The sequence below is a fragment of the Mustela lutreola genome, chromosome 6, assembly GCF_030435805.1.
Source record: "Mustela lutreola isolate mMusLut2 chromosome 6, mMusLut2.pri, whole genome shotgun sequence".
NCBI lineage: Eukaryota > Metazoa > Chordata > Mammalia > Carnivora > Mustelidae > Mustela > Mustela lutreola.
Window position 1 is genome coordinate 93302145 of NC_081295.1, and position 13907 is coordinate 93316051.

At 46.2% G+C, this 13907-nt stretch overlaps 1 protein-coding gene across 3 annotated transcripts in view; it reads right to left on the bottom strand.

Annotated features, from left to right (window-relative positions):
* Positions 1 to 1398: 1398 nt before the first annotated feature.
* RCAN2 (regulator of calcineurin 2) overlaps positions 1399 to 13907 on the bottom strand; it is a 270185-nt gene continuing 257676 nt past the window's right edge. For all 3 annotated transcript variants that reach the window (XM_059178157.1, XM_059178156.1, XM_059178158.1), the window contains one exon: positions 1399 to 4006. In XM_059178157.1, coding sequence (XP_059034140.1) covers positions 3846 to 4006 — 161 coding nt within the window. In that variant the 3' untranslated portion in view covers positions 1399 to 3845. The remainder of the gene's footprint in view (positions 4007 to 13907) is intronic.

Genomic DNA, 13907 nt, shown 5'->3' on the forward strand with positions numbered 1-13907 from the left:
ATTATAATTTCTATCAATATGGGTCACTTTGGACTGTGTCTTAACATCGTAAGTGGGGTTATACCGTATGTATTCTTTCACGTCTGTCTTTCTTTGTTCCAAAAGTATGATCTTGAGATCCGCCCATGTTGTGATATGTCCTGGGAATGGCTTTGTGATATTCCTTGGTGTGAAGGTACTGGTTTATTTACTCATTGTAGAATGGGAGGATCCTTGGGTTGTATCTGGTTAATGGCTGTTCTAAGCAGTGCTCTTGGGGACATGGCAGTACAGGTATTTTGTTGGTTATGAGAACTCCTATCTGCTTGTTGTGTCCTGGAGAGGAACTGTCTCCAGATAGGCATGTGTTTGACCTTCGTAAGTTTATTCTGTCTTGGTCCCTATTGTCACCGGCACTTCAGTACTCCCCCACACTCAGTGTTGCTCCTTCCTATAGGGCTGTGATATACCTTGTTGAGGTCCTGATTTGTACTTCTCTGATGCAACATGACGCTGAATACTTTCTTTAAATGTTTATGGGCCACATGGGTATATCAGGCACGGGTGTATGTATGTGTGAATTGCCTGTGTGTGTGGAGTCCCTTTTAAGCATTTTGGCCAGTTTTAAAAGATGGATTGTCTGTCTTTTTCTTACTGATCTGTAGGAGTTCGTCTTGTGTTTTGGACAGGAGTTATTTAAGAACTATATGTGTTGCAAGTATCTTCCCCAGTCTGAGACTTTCCCTTTCACTCTCCTAATGGTATAATTGGATGAACAGATGCTCTTTGTGAAATACGATGTGTCCATCTTTTATTTTATAATAGTGCTTTTTGTGTTCTCCGTAATAAAATTTTTCCTACTTTGGGTTTCTTAAGGTGTTTTAAACTGAAGAACCGTGTGGGAGCGATGTTTAAAGAGGGTCCTCTGTACATCTGAGAGGTACCTGGGTGGCTCAATGGGCTAAGCCTCTGCCTTTGGCTTAGGTCATGATCTCAGGGTCCTGGGATCGAGCCCCGCATCACTGGCCTCTCTGCTCAGCAGGAAGCCTGCTTCCCTCTCTCTTTCTCTTTCTCTCTCTCTCTCTATCTCTCTCAGCCTTCCTCTCTGCCTACTTGTGATCTCTGGTCAAATAAATAAATAAAATCTTTATTTTGAAATGGCCTCTTGGACCAAGATGGTTGACACATGACGATAAAATAGTTCTCCTTATGAGAGCCCAACCCATCCCTCCAGGCCTTGCTCAAATTCCTGTTCCTTCAGTGTGACTGCCAACCAGCCTCCCACTCTGCTCAGCTAAGTTAATCCCATGTGTTGGTAACTTTTTACAAAGATGAGAGGCTGAATTGCATTCTTCCACAACTACCACTTGAAAAGGAGTCAGCTCAGACAGACAACACAGAAATTATACTCCATGGACAAAGAGTCATTCACCAGGTATATTTGAAGTCTAAGCTCTTTGAGCTATACACGTGCACAAATGATTTGGTTGGTGGAAATCTCCCCCTCCCCCTCCATAGTCAGACTTTTCAAACTGAAAATAGCGCTAAAGAGGTTTGCATAAGGTGCGTCATGGAAATGTTGAGGCAATTTTGACTTTCACAGTGCAGGAGGCTCCCCTGAAACCCTTCAAGGACTCCTTCCGGTTTCTTACAGCTCCCCTGGGAGAAGTTCCTCTTTCCCTCTTCCCAAACCCAACCTAATGAAAGAATTACTTGACCTGAGACAGAGTCACATGGAAACTTCGCAATAAATGTCCCCGAGACTAACTCCTTAGGTCGTCCACTTCACTGTGTTTTTATTTTGTGACTACACAGGATGGTCATTTTAACCTTTGCTAAATTTGGCTGGAAGTGACTGATGGGATCTGCTTTAAAACACTTAAAAAATAATTTCCAAATATATGTATATATATTTTTTCTCATCCAGATTTCCTTAAAACCTGCGTTCTGAAACTGAGTAGCTTCGGAAGTCAAACGACCCCCGCAGAAAACTGAAGAGGCTCAGCACAAAATGGCTGACAGCTGCAGTTCTCCGCCGGGTCTCAAAAGCTCAGAAAAACATTTCTTCCACTAGAGGGCAGCATTCCTCCACTTTGAAGTCTACTCTTCCATTTGTTGATGAAACACCAAAAAACCCCCACAGCAAAGGACAAAGCATTTGCTTACTATACACTCCTCAGATTTTATTTTTAAAAGGAGCCTGAATTTTTTTTTCTTATGGAAACTCAGGGTTTTACAAGCAACGCTATCCTCAGTTTCACCTGTACTGTGTCCAGTATGATATTGCTATATTCACAGTAGAACGGACTTGATTTTCTGAGTGATTAGTCTAAGTTTCTGCCGAAACTAACTGTACACCTTAGTCAAAAACCACAACAATCCTTCCATAAGATGGCTGTGTTATTGTTCTCTCGTGTTTTTCTGAGGCTTGGGTAATGAAAGTATTTCCCCACTCCCTTGTAACTGGCATTTGCATCTAAAGTAATTCATTAATGTACAGGGGCGGGTGTGAGGCCTTGTACAAAGAGCAGAAGGTAATGGTTTTAGAGGTGTATCTTCGGTAATGCACTTCGGGCTACAGAAATAGAAATATCACATGTGACGAAAACAAATGTTTTTGAGCAACATGGCCATAGCATGAATAGGATTGGTATATGTTTGTTGATCTACCCTCCCTTCCTGTTTCAAATATTCAGTTCTGGAGATCTAGCTTCACCCAAATTGTCTATGATGGACACATGCCTCTTCCCTTTATTTAAAAACGAGTGTTCTTGATAGCAAAGATGTTGGCTAGTCATTTATATATTGGCACGAGAAGTTTTGTGCCGTTCCAAAATTCAGCATTATCCATAGTAGAGTGTCATATTATCAGATTATCTGTATTAGTATATGAATGCATTCATAAGCAATGCACATAGTTATGTCTTTAAGCAGCTAATGGCTGAACAATCACTAAATAAAAAACATCCAGAGTTTAAAAGCACAGCTGAAACATTTGTACAAATATACAAAGAGAAAAAACAATCATTCAGACACCATGAAACTTTTGTAATAAATAGGTTTGTCTGAAATCGGTCTCTGTCACCCTGGACAAGCCTCCCCCGCGAGTCTGGGAAAGTACTCTACGGGAAGTGGTGTTCAAAATCTATGGAGGAATATCTTTGGGGCCAAGCTCAGTGTCGCCTCCAGGAATTTTAACAGAGCTATGAAGGATGGACTCAAAATAGTGGCTATACCCAGACTTGTTGAGCTGGAGGATGCTGATAATTTTTCTAGTCTAGATAGGACATGGCTGGATGCTGACAGTCTGAGAGTTAGAGTATATCCTCGAATCATGAAAATAAATGCTGGTGATCATGCATGTCCTGGGAATGTCGGGATGCAGAGGACTGAGTGAGACCGGATAGGGATATCTCATGCAGTCAAAGTCAAGTTTACTTATGGTCCTACTTAAGTGGCCAGGAAGAAACAACGTATACACATCAGGACTGGGACTGAAACAGATCACAAACAACACGGGTGCTATTTGTCACTGATGTCTCTGGCTTGGATCAACATGAGAGAATGAAGATATAGGTGGTGCTGATATTTTAATAAGAAAATACTACCTTTTTTTTTTTTTTTTCTAGAACCTTCTAAATAATGGATTATTACTCAATGGACATGATATGATCAGGAAACATATCACCTTTTCCTAGCCCTTTTGTCCGAGAGGCTTGATTACAAGGAAGGAATCTCAAACAACCAAACACCCAGGGATTGAAAGGCAATTATTTTTTTTTTCGACAAACAAACAACAGAGGGGAAAAAAAAAAAAAGCATGATAAAGAGGAGACAGATATTATCATTGAGGCGGAGCGGTGAGCTCAGTTGGACACGGAGGGCGGCACACCAGGACGCCGGGTCTGGATGATTTTTGGCTTTGGGGAAGTCTTTGGATCCTCTTCTTCTTCTATGTCGCTGTCGCACACGTGCACGACGACACTTGGGGTAGACTCAGTTCCTGCATGGAGCTCATATTTCTCTCCTGAAAGGCAAGAAAAAGGAGGGTGATAAAGGGGAAGGGAGCTCAAAGCAGATTCTCTGGCAATGTTTGTTCTGGAAGGAAGGACATTGCACAGTGTTTCGGGAAGCCCAGATCTTATCCAGGATCCAGAAATGGCACAGGCCATTGCAAAATGGAGTGAGATTGCTCGCTTACTGTATCTATCTGCACTACGCTGCATGATCATCTATCTGTGCTGCACTGTACCATCTATCAGCCTGACAAGCCTGCACGGGCCACTCACCCTCCTGCAGCCTCAGTCAGCATCCCTAACGGTAAACTTCCACATGGTCATGACTACAGTCCTCAGGATTGTGGTGATGACGGGGCGGCTCTGACAGCTCGCTCTCCGTTTCTCTTCTGTTTCCCATCTTCATTGCTAATTGCTGAGTGACCCTGGGCCAACCAACAGCTTCACTTCTTCACCTTGTCGACAGGGCAGTCTCTGAAGTCTCCTCCAGCCACCCTTTTATAGAAAGAGCTGCCCCAGGATGGATTAAGGCAGGATCATCACTGGTCTTGGATTTGCGGTGGCTGCTGGGTGACGGGGTTAGAGGGCTGTCAAGGTCCCTTCAAGTTCCAAAACTCTGTCCTTCTTGACTGGCTCATCTTAATGGCCAAATGGCTGCTAGCTGGCTGGCTTCCTGCCTTTGTTCCCCTTTAGGAGGTATTTACTGAGCATTCCCCACGGTCTGGCCTATTGCCGGGAAAAGGCTATGGGTGCAACAGAAGATCCTTGTGTCTATCGCAAGAGCACAGCCCTGTGGCCGAGTGTGGAAACAAGAAGTATCACAAAATACCATGGTAAGTGCTAGCATGGCTATATATATGTCAAGGACTGTGGCACCAAATTTTAAGGAGAAGGAGACACTGAAAGGCTTCCCGGTGGAGGTGACAACTGGCTTAGGTCTAAAAGAAAAGTGAAGACCTCCAAGTAATGGGGCAGGAGGAGGGGGCATTCTCCATCTGCATGCTTTTAAAGATTTTATTTACTCATTTGACAGAGAAATAGCACAAGCAGGTAGAGCTGCAGGCAGAGGGAGAGGAAGAAGCGGACGCCCTGCTGAGCTGGGAGCCCCATGCAGACTCAGTTCCAGCACCCTTGGATCATGGCCTGAGCCGAAGGCAGGCACTTAACCAGCTGAGCCACCCAGGGGTCCCCATCTGCATGCTATTAACTTCTCAAGTTAACTGTTGACACACTCATCTTAACCTTCTCCTGATATCCCACCTTTCATTCCCCATCTTTCACGAATACGGAAAATCTAAAAGCAGTGTCTCCCGGACATCCTCCTGGTCAGTGGCTTTCCAGATCTCACTAGATCAAGACCTTGTTTCTTAGACCAGGACAGAAGACCCCGCACAATCTCTTACCAGTCACGACAGCCACATCCTCGTACCTACTGATAAAGAGCATTTTCAACTTGAATGTTTGTGGACCTGTTCCTGGCCTCCCAAGGAAGCTATGCTTTAACATTTACCAAGGCCAAAGTGACCTGGCGCAACCTCAAAGCATGGGCTGTATTTCCACCCTGAGCATGCATAGTTAAGTCTGCTTTGTTAAAAAACAAACAAACAAAATCAAGAAGGAACCTTCTATACATAAACATAAGAAAAACAAAAAACACCTCCCTAATCTCCCTAAGATTAAAGTCAGACAGCCTTGCACATACTAAAAGCTAAAGATAAAGTCCGCGACTATCTGGAATGATTTCCTTTGCTGTGAAGCTTTGTAACTTTTTTTTTTTTTTTTTTTTAAGATTTTATTTATTTATTTGACAGAGAGAGAGAGCTAGCAAGCGAGCGCACAAGCCAGGGTAGCAGCAGAGGCAGAGGGAGAAGCCGACTCCCGGCTGAGCAGAGAGCCAGATGTGGGACTGGATCCCAGGACCTTGAGGTCATGACTGAGCCACGCAGGCATCCCTAAAAAAAATTTTTTTTTAAATTTTTGTTCTTTAATCTCCTCAGTTTGTGGTACTTGGTTTTGTGGCAGGCCTAGCAAACTAATCTAGCCATGGACCACTAAGACTGTTTTCCTTCTGTTAAAAGAGAAGCATTTGTTGGACCACCTTTGACATCTGTTGTACAGAGCAAATGCTTTCCTGGGTGATGGCAAGGGATAGGTCACAAAAATGGAGGGTTTCAGCTCTGGGATTTCACTGCTTATTGGCAGTAGCCAAGAGGGACAGAACTAGTCAGAGCCATAGAAATAAGGCTCATAAGGACCCTGTAATTTAAAGTCTAGATTTGGTGAACTTGTAGTTAGAGAGAATCGTGGCAGCAAGTATGAAACCTCTGGCAAACGTGGACCAGTCTGGGTTCAGGAGAGGACAGTGACAAAAGCAGGGGACATGGAGCAGAACCTGGACAGAACTTAGAAACCTGCCTGAGTCCTTCGGGCTCCCATCTGCTTCCCCACCGGAGAGCAGGCACAGCCAGCGCTCACCTCACTGCCCCGGATCCCCTCTGAAGTCCTTTCTAAGGCCTGTTCCCACAGCTCTGGTGGGCCTAGCAGCCAGACAGCTCATTCAGTTGCCTTCCGTTCTCCTTTAAAGCAGTTGTCATGTTTACCAAAATTTCTCGGGAAAAGCACAGCTTCAGCGATGGCCCAGGAGCGGAACCTACAGGGAAACGAGCTCTTGCACAAAAGGCGCTGCTGGGCCCTAGGACGGGCAGAGACCTGGTGGGCGGCATCATTGAGCCTTGCTTCTCAAACTCCTGACCCCTTAGTGGTCCTGCTTGTTGAAATCAGGATTTCCTGGGGGTGCGCCTGCATGTCTCAGTAGGTGGAAGGTCCTATTCTGGATTTCGGCTCAGGTCATGAGGTCAGGGTGGTGAGATCTAGCCCCGTATTGGACTCTGCACTGAGCAGGGAGCCTGCTTACAGTTCTCTCTCTCCCTCTCTCGCCGCTCCTCCTCCCAATCAATCAATCAATTAAAAAAAAAAAAAAAAAGGAGGGTATTGGGATGAGGATGCAACCCAGGGAATTCTGACTGGGTAACATCACCGTTGGTACCCAGCACCCCTCCCCCGCCCCACCATGGGCTTCCCTGTGCTTCAGCGTGGCCATGTGGCCTGCAGGAGGCTGCGGTCACCCAGGGCACTGGCCTGCACTTAACGTGCCTCCCCCCTTCCTCCATTCTGCATCGTCAATTTCTCATGGGAAACGGCCAACGGCGCAGGTCAAGGGACGTCAAGCTCAGGGACACCGAGGACGCCCAGGGGAAAGCAGCCGGGGCTCCTCTGTACCAGCACCAGCAGCGGGTTTTCATTGGTGGTCTCCTTTCTCATCTGTTTCTGGGACGGCAACAAGCCCCTCGAAGTGCCACAGCAAACGATGATGAGTTTGCTTACGGTTTCCAAAACGCTCTCTTTCCTTCGGGAATGCTTTGCGATGCTGAAGGAGGGACGTCCTCCCACAAGAGATGGAGAAAGAGAGGAGTCCACACACGGCGAGGTCATTCTTGTCGCCTACAGGATTTCTTGGAAGGTTTCCGGGTTTAGAGAGGAAGCACCCCTTGAGGAAACCAGAGTGGCTGGGGGAGTCCTGTGCCTGGTCGCCATGCAGGGTGAGGCGGCGCCAGTCTCTGGTCCACAGCAGAGAAGCTGCCATCATCCATCGAGTGAGCAGACAGTGGGGCTGGGGGGTGGGTGGCAGGGACCCCACCAGGGGGCTGACCTGCCTCTTTCCTCATGTGTCTGCAAGCAGCTAGCTGCTACCTTGATATATGTATGTGTGTGTATATATATATACACACACACACACACACACACACGTGTGTGTATATATATATATACTTATATTTATGTTTCTATTGCAGTAAAATATACATAATGAAGCTAGCCTTTTAGTTAAGCCATTTGTTTGCCCTGGCTTTGATAAAGAACACTGCCTTAAAGATACCTCGAGTTGCAATGTGTTTACCAATTCAAGCCCAAGCGCTCTCCTCTCAGGCAGGTGTGTGGGTGTTGGGGGGGGGGGTCACTCAGGATGGGACAGGAAAGCCCAGGGCACTGCTCCATGCTGGGCAACCCTCATGTCGTCGAGCCCGTCGAGCTAACAAAGTCAGGCTGCTTGGTAGTACAGATGCTTTATTGCTGTGATCCCATTAACTCTGACATTTCACTGTTCTATTTTTGGAAACTTTCTTACTATCAAAATCCAGCAAAGCTTAACAGCTGCTAAGAGCCCCACAGACTAAAAAGAAATCACTTTGGTGTGGCTGGATTGAATTTTTCTTTTTTTGGCCTCTCTTTCCCTTTGGGCTTCCGCTAATTCCTCTACCATGAGGGCTGACGTCAATGCTGTCTCCCTGCAGGGTGACCAACTGGGCTTGGCAGGGGACAAGGAGTCCCTGGGGCCGTGTCCACTCTGGGTGGGCTAGGGCTGCCACACCACACAGAGCATGGCCAGTGGAGCATTTCTTTGGAAGGACAAGCAGAGGGTCACCCATCACACTCCCAATCCTCACGTCTATATTCAAACCCTCCTCCACATCCTGACTCCTGCAAGACTGGAGGAAGTGGAGGGCTGCCTCCTGCTCTCAGGAGGGAGAAGGGCACATCCCTGTTCTGAGCAGGGGGCTGGGGGGCAAGGCGACGAGTGAAGGGTGACTGCTGGTCTGAGTACCCCCAGAGGTTCCTCATCATCCTGCCACCTTTGGCTTGTGGGGCAGAAGTTGGCTCCTTTTTGAGTTCTTTCAAAATAATCAGCGTGATTATGCGCAGTGTCTCTAAAAAATCAACATAATGAGACGAGGTAAGGGCAGGGAGATGTTACAAAGCTGTATTTATGAACCTGACAGCAGGGCCGAGATGGTTCAGATTCTTGATCAGAGAACTCTTGAGATGGAAGGCAAGGGAAACCCTTGTCCCCGGAGTGTCTCTTTGGGCAGGTCCTCACGTGAGCTGCAGCTCCAGGAGACGGACCCCCATCCCAGAGGCTTTCAAAAGACCAAAGAGTTGAGCAGGCATGAGGCGAGGGTTTACTTTAGCCCTCCCATGGCTGCCATTCTTCCCTGCAGAGTGTCTCTCTGGAGCATCGTGAGTTCTCAGTGTCTGTCTCTATGAGATGCTATGTCCTCAGCCTGAACTCACACCTGCATTTGGCCTTCTATGGACATCTCTCCAAACATCTCTCACTCTTCTCCAAACTCACACAGTCAAAGTAGAATTAGTTATGTTCCCTGCCCATCTATGTTTCCTTTCCAGCTATCACATTTCTCTGAGAGGTTTCATCCTCTAAGTGCCATCCACAGACTTGGTCATCCTAGAAGCTTCTCTGCCTTTCACCCATGGTAGTCAAACTGTCCCTGAGCATTATTCAGTACCACTTTGAAATATTTCTCCAGAGTCTCCCTCACTACCACCTGCTTGTAATGTCCCCATTCTCTCTCACTCTGGGGAATCTCAGCTGGCATTCCCACCATAGGAACTAAGCTTCCCTGTCAGAATAAACTTCCTAAAACACTTGGGAACATCACCTTACGCATACTAGCAATGCGATGTTGAGAGACAGAGAACATTCTAGGACTCAGTTTTCCTCATCAGAAAAATGGGAATAACAACCACATGGATGCTACGAAATAAAGAAATATTTGTCAGATTCTTAAGAAAGCCATCCTGAGATGCACGTCTTGATTATTTAAGGCGATGTGGTGGTCAGTGCTACAGTTGCCCCAAATAATTTCCTGTTTTCAATATGATGAACTCATCTAGTCACGCCACAGAACAGTTAAAGAATTAAGCAGGGGAATTAATGCCACAGAGCTTCTGCTCAGTCGAGTCGCTGCTGTGAACAGCAAGAAGGGGTGGATGGTGACATGCCAAGTCCTCCAGTTCAAATGGACAGGGGAGCGTCATAAACTCCAACCCTCACGATGGAATGACCCTTGCTCTCTTCACTACTGCCCACCCCCCACCATTGGTAAGTTCCTCTCCTTTTTCCTCTCTCCCCACCTTTTCCACGTTTGTGTTCCCATGAGAAGGGACCAAATCTGAAGTGGATTTTAAACGAGATCTCTTTCTTTTTCTGAATCACTTGTTATAATGCCTAATTATATCACCTTTTACATTATACATTAGTTATTTCATCTAGTGGCATTTCATATTCCAAGCTGCTGAAATGGTGGTTTTGGTGATGGCTGCACGTTGACGCACAAGTAAATGCTCAATAAATACAGTACTGATTTATGAAAGGCACCAACCTTGGCCGTTTACTTGTTTTACTCATCCAATGTCCAGTACGTACTCACACGTGAATTTTTCTCCTGGTGTTTAACATGTGTAAGTTTTGGATTTTCAGCAAGGCTGAAAACCAAGAAAGAACACGTATTTACCCTATTGTCAGTGTGCTGGCAGTGTGAGGACACAGGACGTGTCGTGGAAACTCGCCATCTGCTTTAAACTTCACAAGGACTATTTCCCACACTCTTACTAAATGCCAGACACAGCTCGAAGTACTTCCCGTCAATTGGATATTTAATGATGATCACAGCTCTGGGCTGTGGGTGGCATCCTTTCTAGTTGATGCAAGAGGAAACTGAATCACAGAGGAAGTAAATGGCAGAGAGTGGATTCAAACTCGGGCCCATTAGACCTCCATGAATGTGATCATGATCACTCTCGGGCGCTGCCCGTCCTGACTCCCATGGGGTCATCTTTGACAAGAGACACTCCCAAAAGGGAGCTGGGTTTAACTTGTACTTTTATTTTTTTTCGAAGATTTTATTTATTTATTTGACAGACAGAGATGACAAGTAGGCAGAGAGGCAGGCAGAGAGAGAGGAAGGGAAGCAGGTTCCCCACAGAGCAGAGAGCCTGATGCGGGGCTCGATCCCAGGACCCCGAGATCATGATCTGAGCCGAAGGCAGAGGCTTTAACCCACTAAGCTACCTAGGCGCCCCTAACTTATACTTTTAATACATCCATAAGGCACAAAACTTATATTTTAGTGGACATTTGTTCTCTAGCTGAAGAGGAACATCTTGCATCTTTTTCTTTCGGCCAATTGGTAGTTATTCGAGGCATGGTTTCCTTGACAATGACTCTTCTCAAAAGATAACACTAATCAATTATGAAAAGAAAGGGGTATATATTATAAAATGATTTGACTTACATCTATTACCACAGCTTGGGACTCTGGAAGAAACTTTTCTATGTTTCCTTCTGGCTCTAATTTTATTATCTCTCATACTGAAGGTGAATTCTCAATAGGCACGTTTGGGTCTTAGTAGACTGTGTTTCACAACGACGGTCGTAACATTACTCCTCAGTAACTTTGCCAATTCTTCATTGAGGACTGTTTCCACTGTGTTCCCGCCCCTCAAATCTGGAGAGGCCTTTCCGACTGCCTCGACTAACATGCTGTGGCAGAAGTAACTAGTGTGAATTCTGAGTTAAGTCGCAAAAACACACGCACTTCTACCTTGTTCTGTCAGGAGGCTCATTCTAAAACCTTGCATCCATGTTATAAGGAAGCGCAAGCAGCCCATGAAGAGGCTCACACGAGGAGGAACCAGAGTCCTGCACCTACAGCCTGTCTGAGCTTTCAGCCAGCACACACTGACGTGCCAACCATGTGAGGAAACCATCTTGAAAGTCCCAAGCCATGTTGCATGGAGCAGAGATGAGCTGTCCCCCTGAGCCCTAAATAGATTTGTGAGCAAAAAAAAAAAAAAAAAAAAGATTGTTGATGTTCCAAGACCTTCATGTTGGGATAGTCTGTTATATGGCAATTGATAAGTCCTAGATCACACAAGTTTTCTCTGTTCAGAAGCAAGCTAAGCCACTACAGTTGAACTGAAATGAATTGCTTGTGCTTTATCCTCTTTTTTCTGTTCGCCTGCTATATTAGACTGGATACCACACCAGTCTCCATCCTTCCTTCCTTAGGGATGAAGTTCCATGAGCAAACCACTTGGGACCTCTGTCTGTGGCTGCTTTCTTACTCCTCTCCAGTGGAAGCAGAGTGACAGCTTAGGGGAAAAGAACTGAGGTGCTCAGCTCACCCAATCTACTTTGCTCTCTGGACCATCCCTGCCTGCTCTCTGCTATGTGCTGAGGCCAGCGCAGGAGACCCTGTTCCTGGGGGTCAGTATGCAGGCAGGCAGGGGAGTCCCACTGCTCAGCTCTGGATTTCAGCCTTGGGAAGCGCTTGCTGTGCTCGGCTCAGCCACATTCTGGGCTTCCGCACGGCCTGGCATGACTCATCTCCTCTGTCTTAGTCTTATCCAACCCTCAGTGAGTTCTGAACCCAGCAGGGGAAAAAAAAAAAAAAAAAAAAAAGGCCTCTGTTATTAATCTGCACTGAATTTTAAGAGTGGATGATGGCTTATCAACCCAAGTGAGGCACATTTCCAACAGGACCGTTGAACACAGAACCCTGCTGAGCTGTGTGCCACACACAACTTGATTTAAATTAAGAGCCCTTTATATATGATGATGAGGAAGGGAAATTGCAATATTAAAGTGATTTCTGGTTTCTCACAGTTAGAAGGCACTACAAACCCCTTTCCTCCGTACTTTATTGTGAATGTACTATTTTCAAGAGGAATGAGGGAGCATCCGTCCTGATCGATGGAACAAAACCACAGAATTTCTAAGAGTTAGTTTTACTGAGCAGGCTGCCTGTTCATGGGATTGCAAACAGGGACTGAGGGAAGAGTGTATGTAATCTGAAATGTGCTTGAAAGGCATTCACACTTAGATTTCCTTTCCTTTCGTGTATTAGGTTTAGGACTTGAATTTGGTAGGGTGGGGAGGGCGAGCAAGGCCTCCAGCCGGGCTCTACCACTCCCATGTCAACAGCAGAGACAGAGGTGCCTGGCCCTGAGGGGGCTCTTAGAGGACTGGGACAGGGGTGGGGTCAGTGGAACTGGGAGGGGGTTGGGGGTGAGGGGTGGTAGGATTGCTGATGGCAGGAAGCAGCGGTGCAGTGCGGTGACCTACACTTCCTTTTTTCCTCCCAGATCCTGGCGGGTGTCTGCAGTCACCATGTCTTTTAAGCCTCTCTCAGTCTGGAAGGGCTGTTGCTGGTTTGCTTTGGGACCTAAAGTGCTCCCCAAGAAAAGGAGGCGTTATGGTGAAAAACATCTGGAAGTTTCCAAAAGCTGTACGACCACCCCATACATGATTTAACAGTATTTTTAAGTTATCTACCAGCAAGCTCTTTTCCCCTATTAGGGGAATAATAATTCCCCTATTATTTCAAAGGGGAGGAAAGAAAGCGTGTGTGTATGGGGAAGGAGTAGGGGTGGTGGTGGTGATACTTGTCTGGACCGCTCCCCTCTCTCACTCCTCTTTTCTCCGCCCCACACTGGCCCCTCTGACCTCTTCCCAGCCACTCCTTGCCTCTATGTCTTTCTCGCATTCAAGATCCACCTGATAAATGGTGCAGAAGCGTAATTAGTGTGGTTCTCAAACAAGGGTGCTTAGCTCCCAGTGGTGTCTGGAAATGCAATAAGGATTTATTTATTTTTTTTAATTTTCATTTTTTGGTTTTCACAGGGACTGGGTTGCGTGTGGATACTGGTATTTGGCAGGTGATGACCAAAGATGCTAAATGGACTGCAGTGCGTAGAACTGTCAGTTCCAAAATATCACAGCTTCTGCCCTGAGAAACCGGAGCTAAGAGCTTAACATAGGCACATTTACACTTTAACCAAAGACTAAGATATGGCTTAAAAATCAAGTGACCAAAAATAGGTACCACAGTGAGCATTCACCATGTCCTGCATTGGACACAGATTCATTCGGGTTATCTCGTCTGATACCGGCAACCGTCTGATTTTACTGTCGAGGAGGCACAGAGGGACTCAGAGAGTGTCTTCAGGTCACACAGCTAATAAAAGGTGATGCCTGGATTCAAACTCACATCCCAA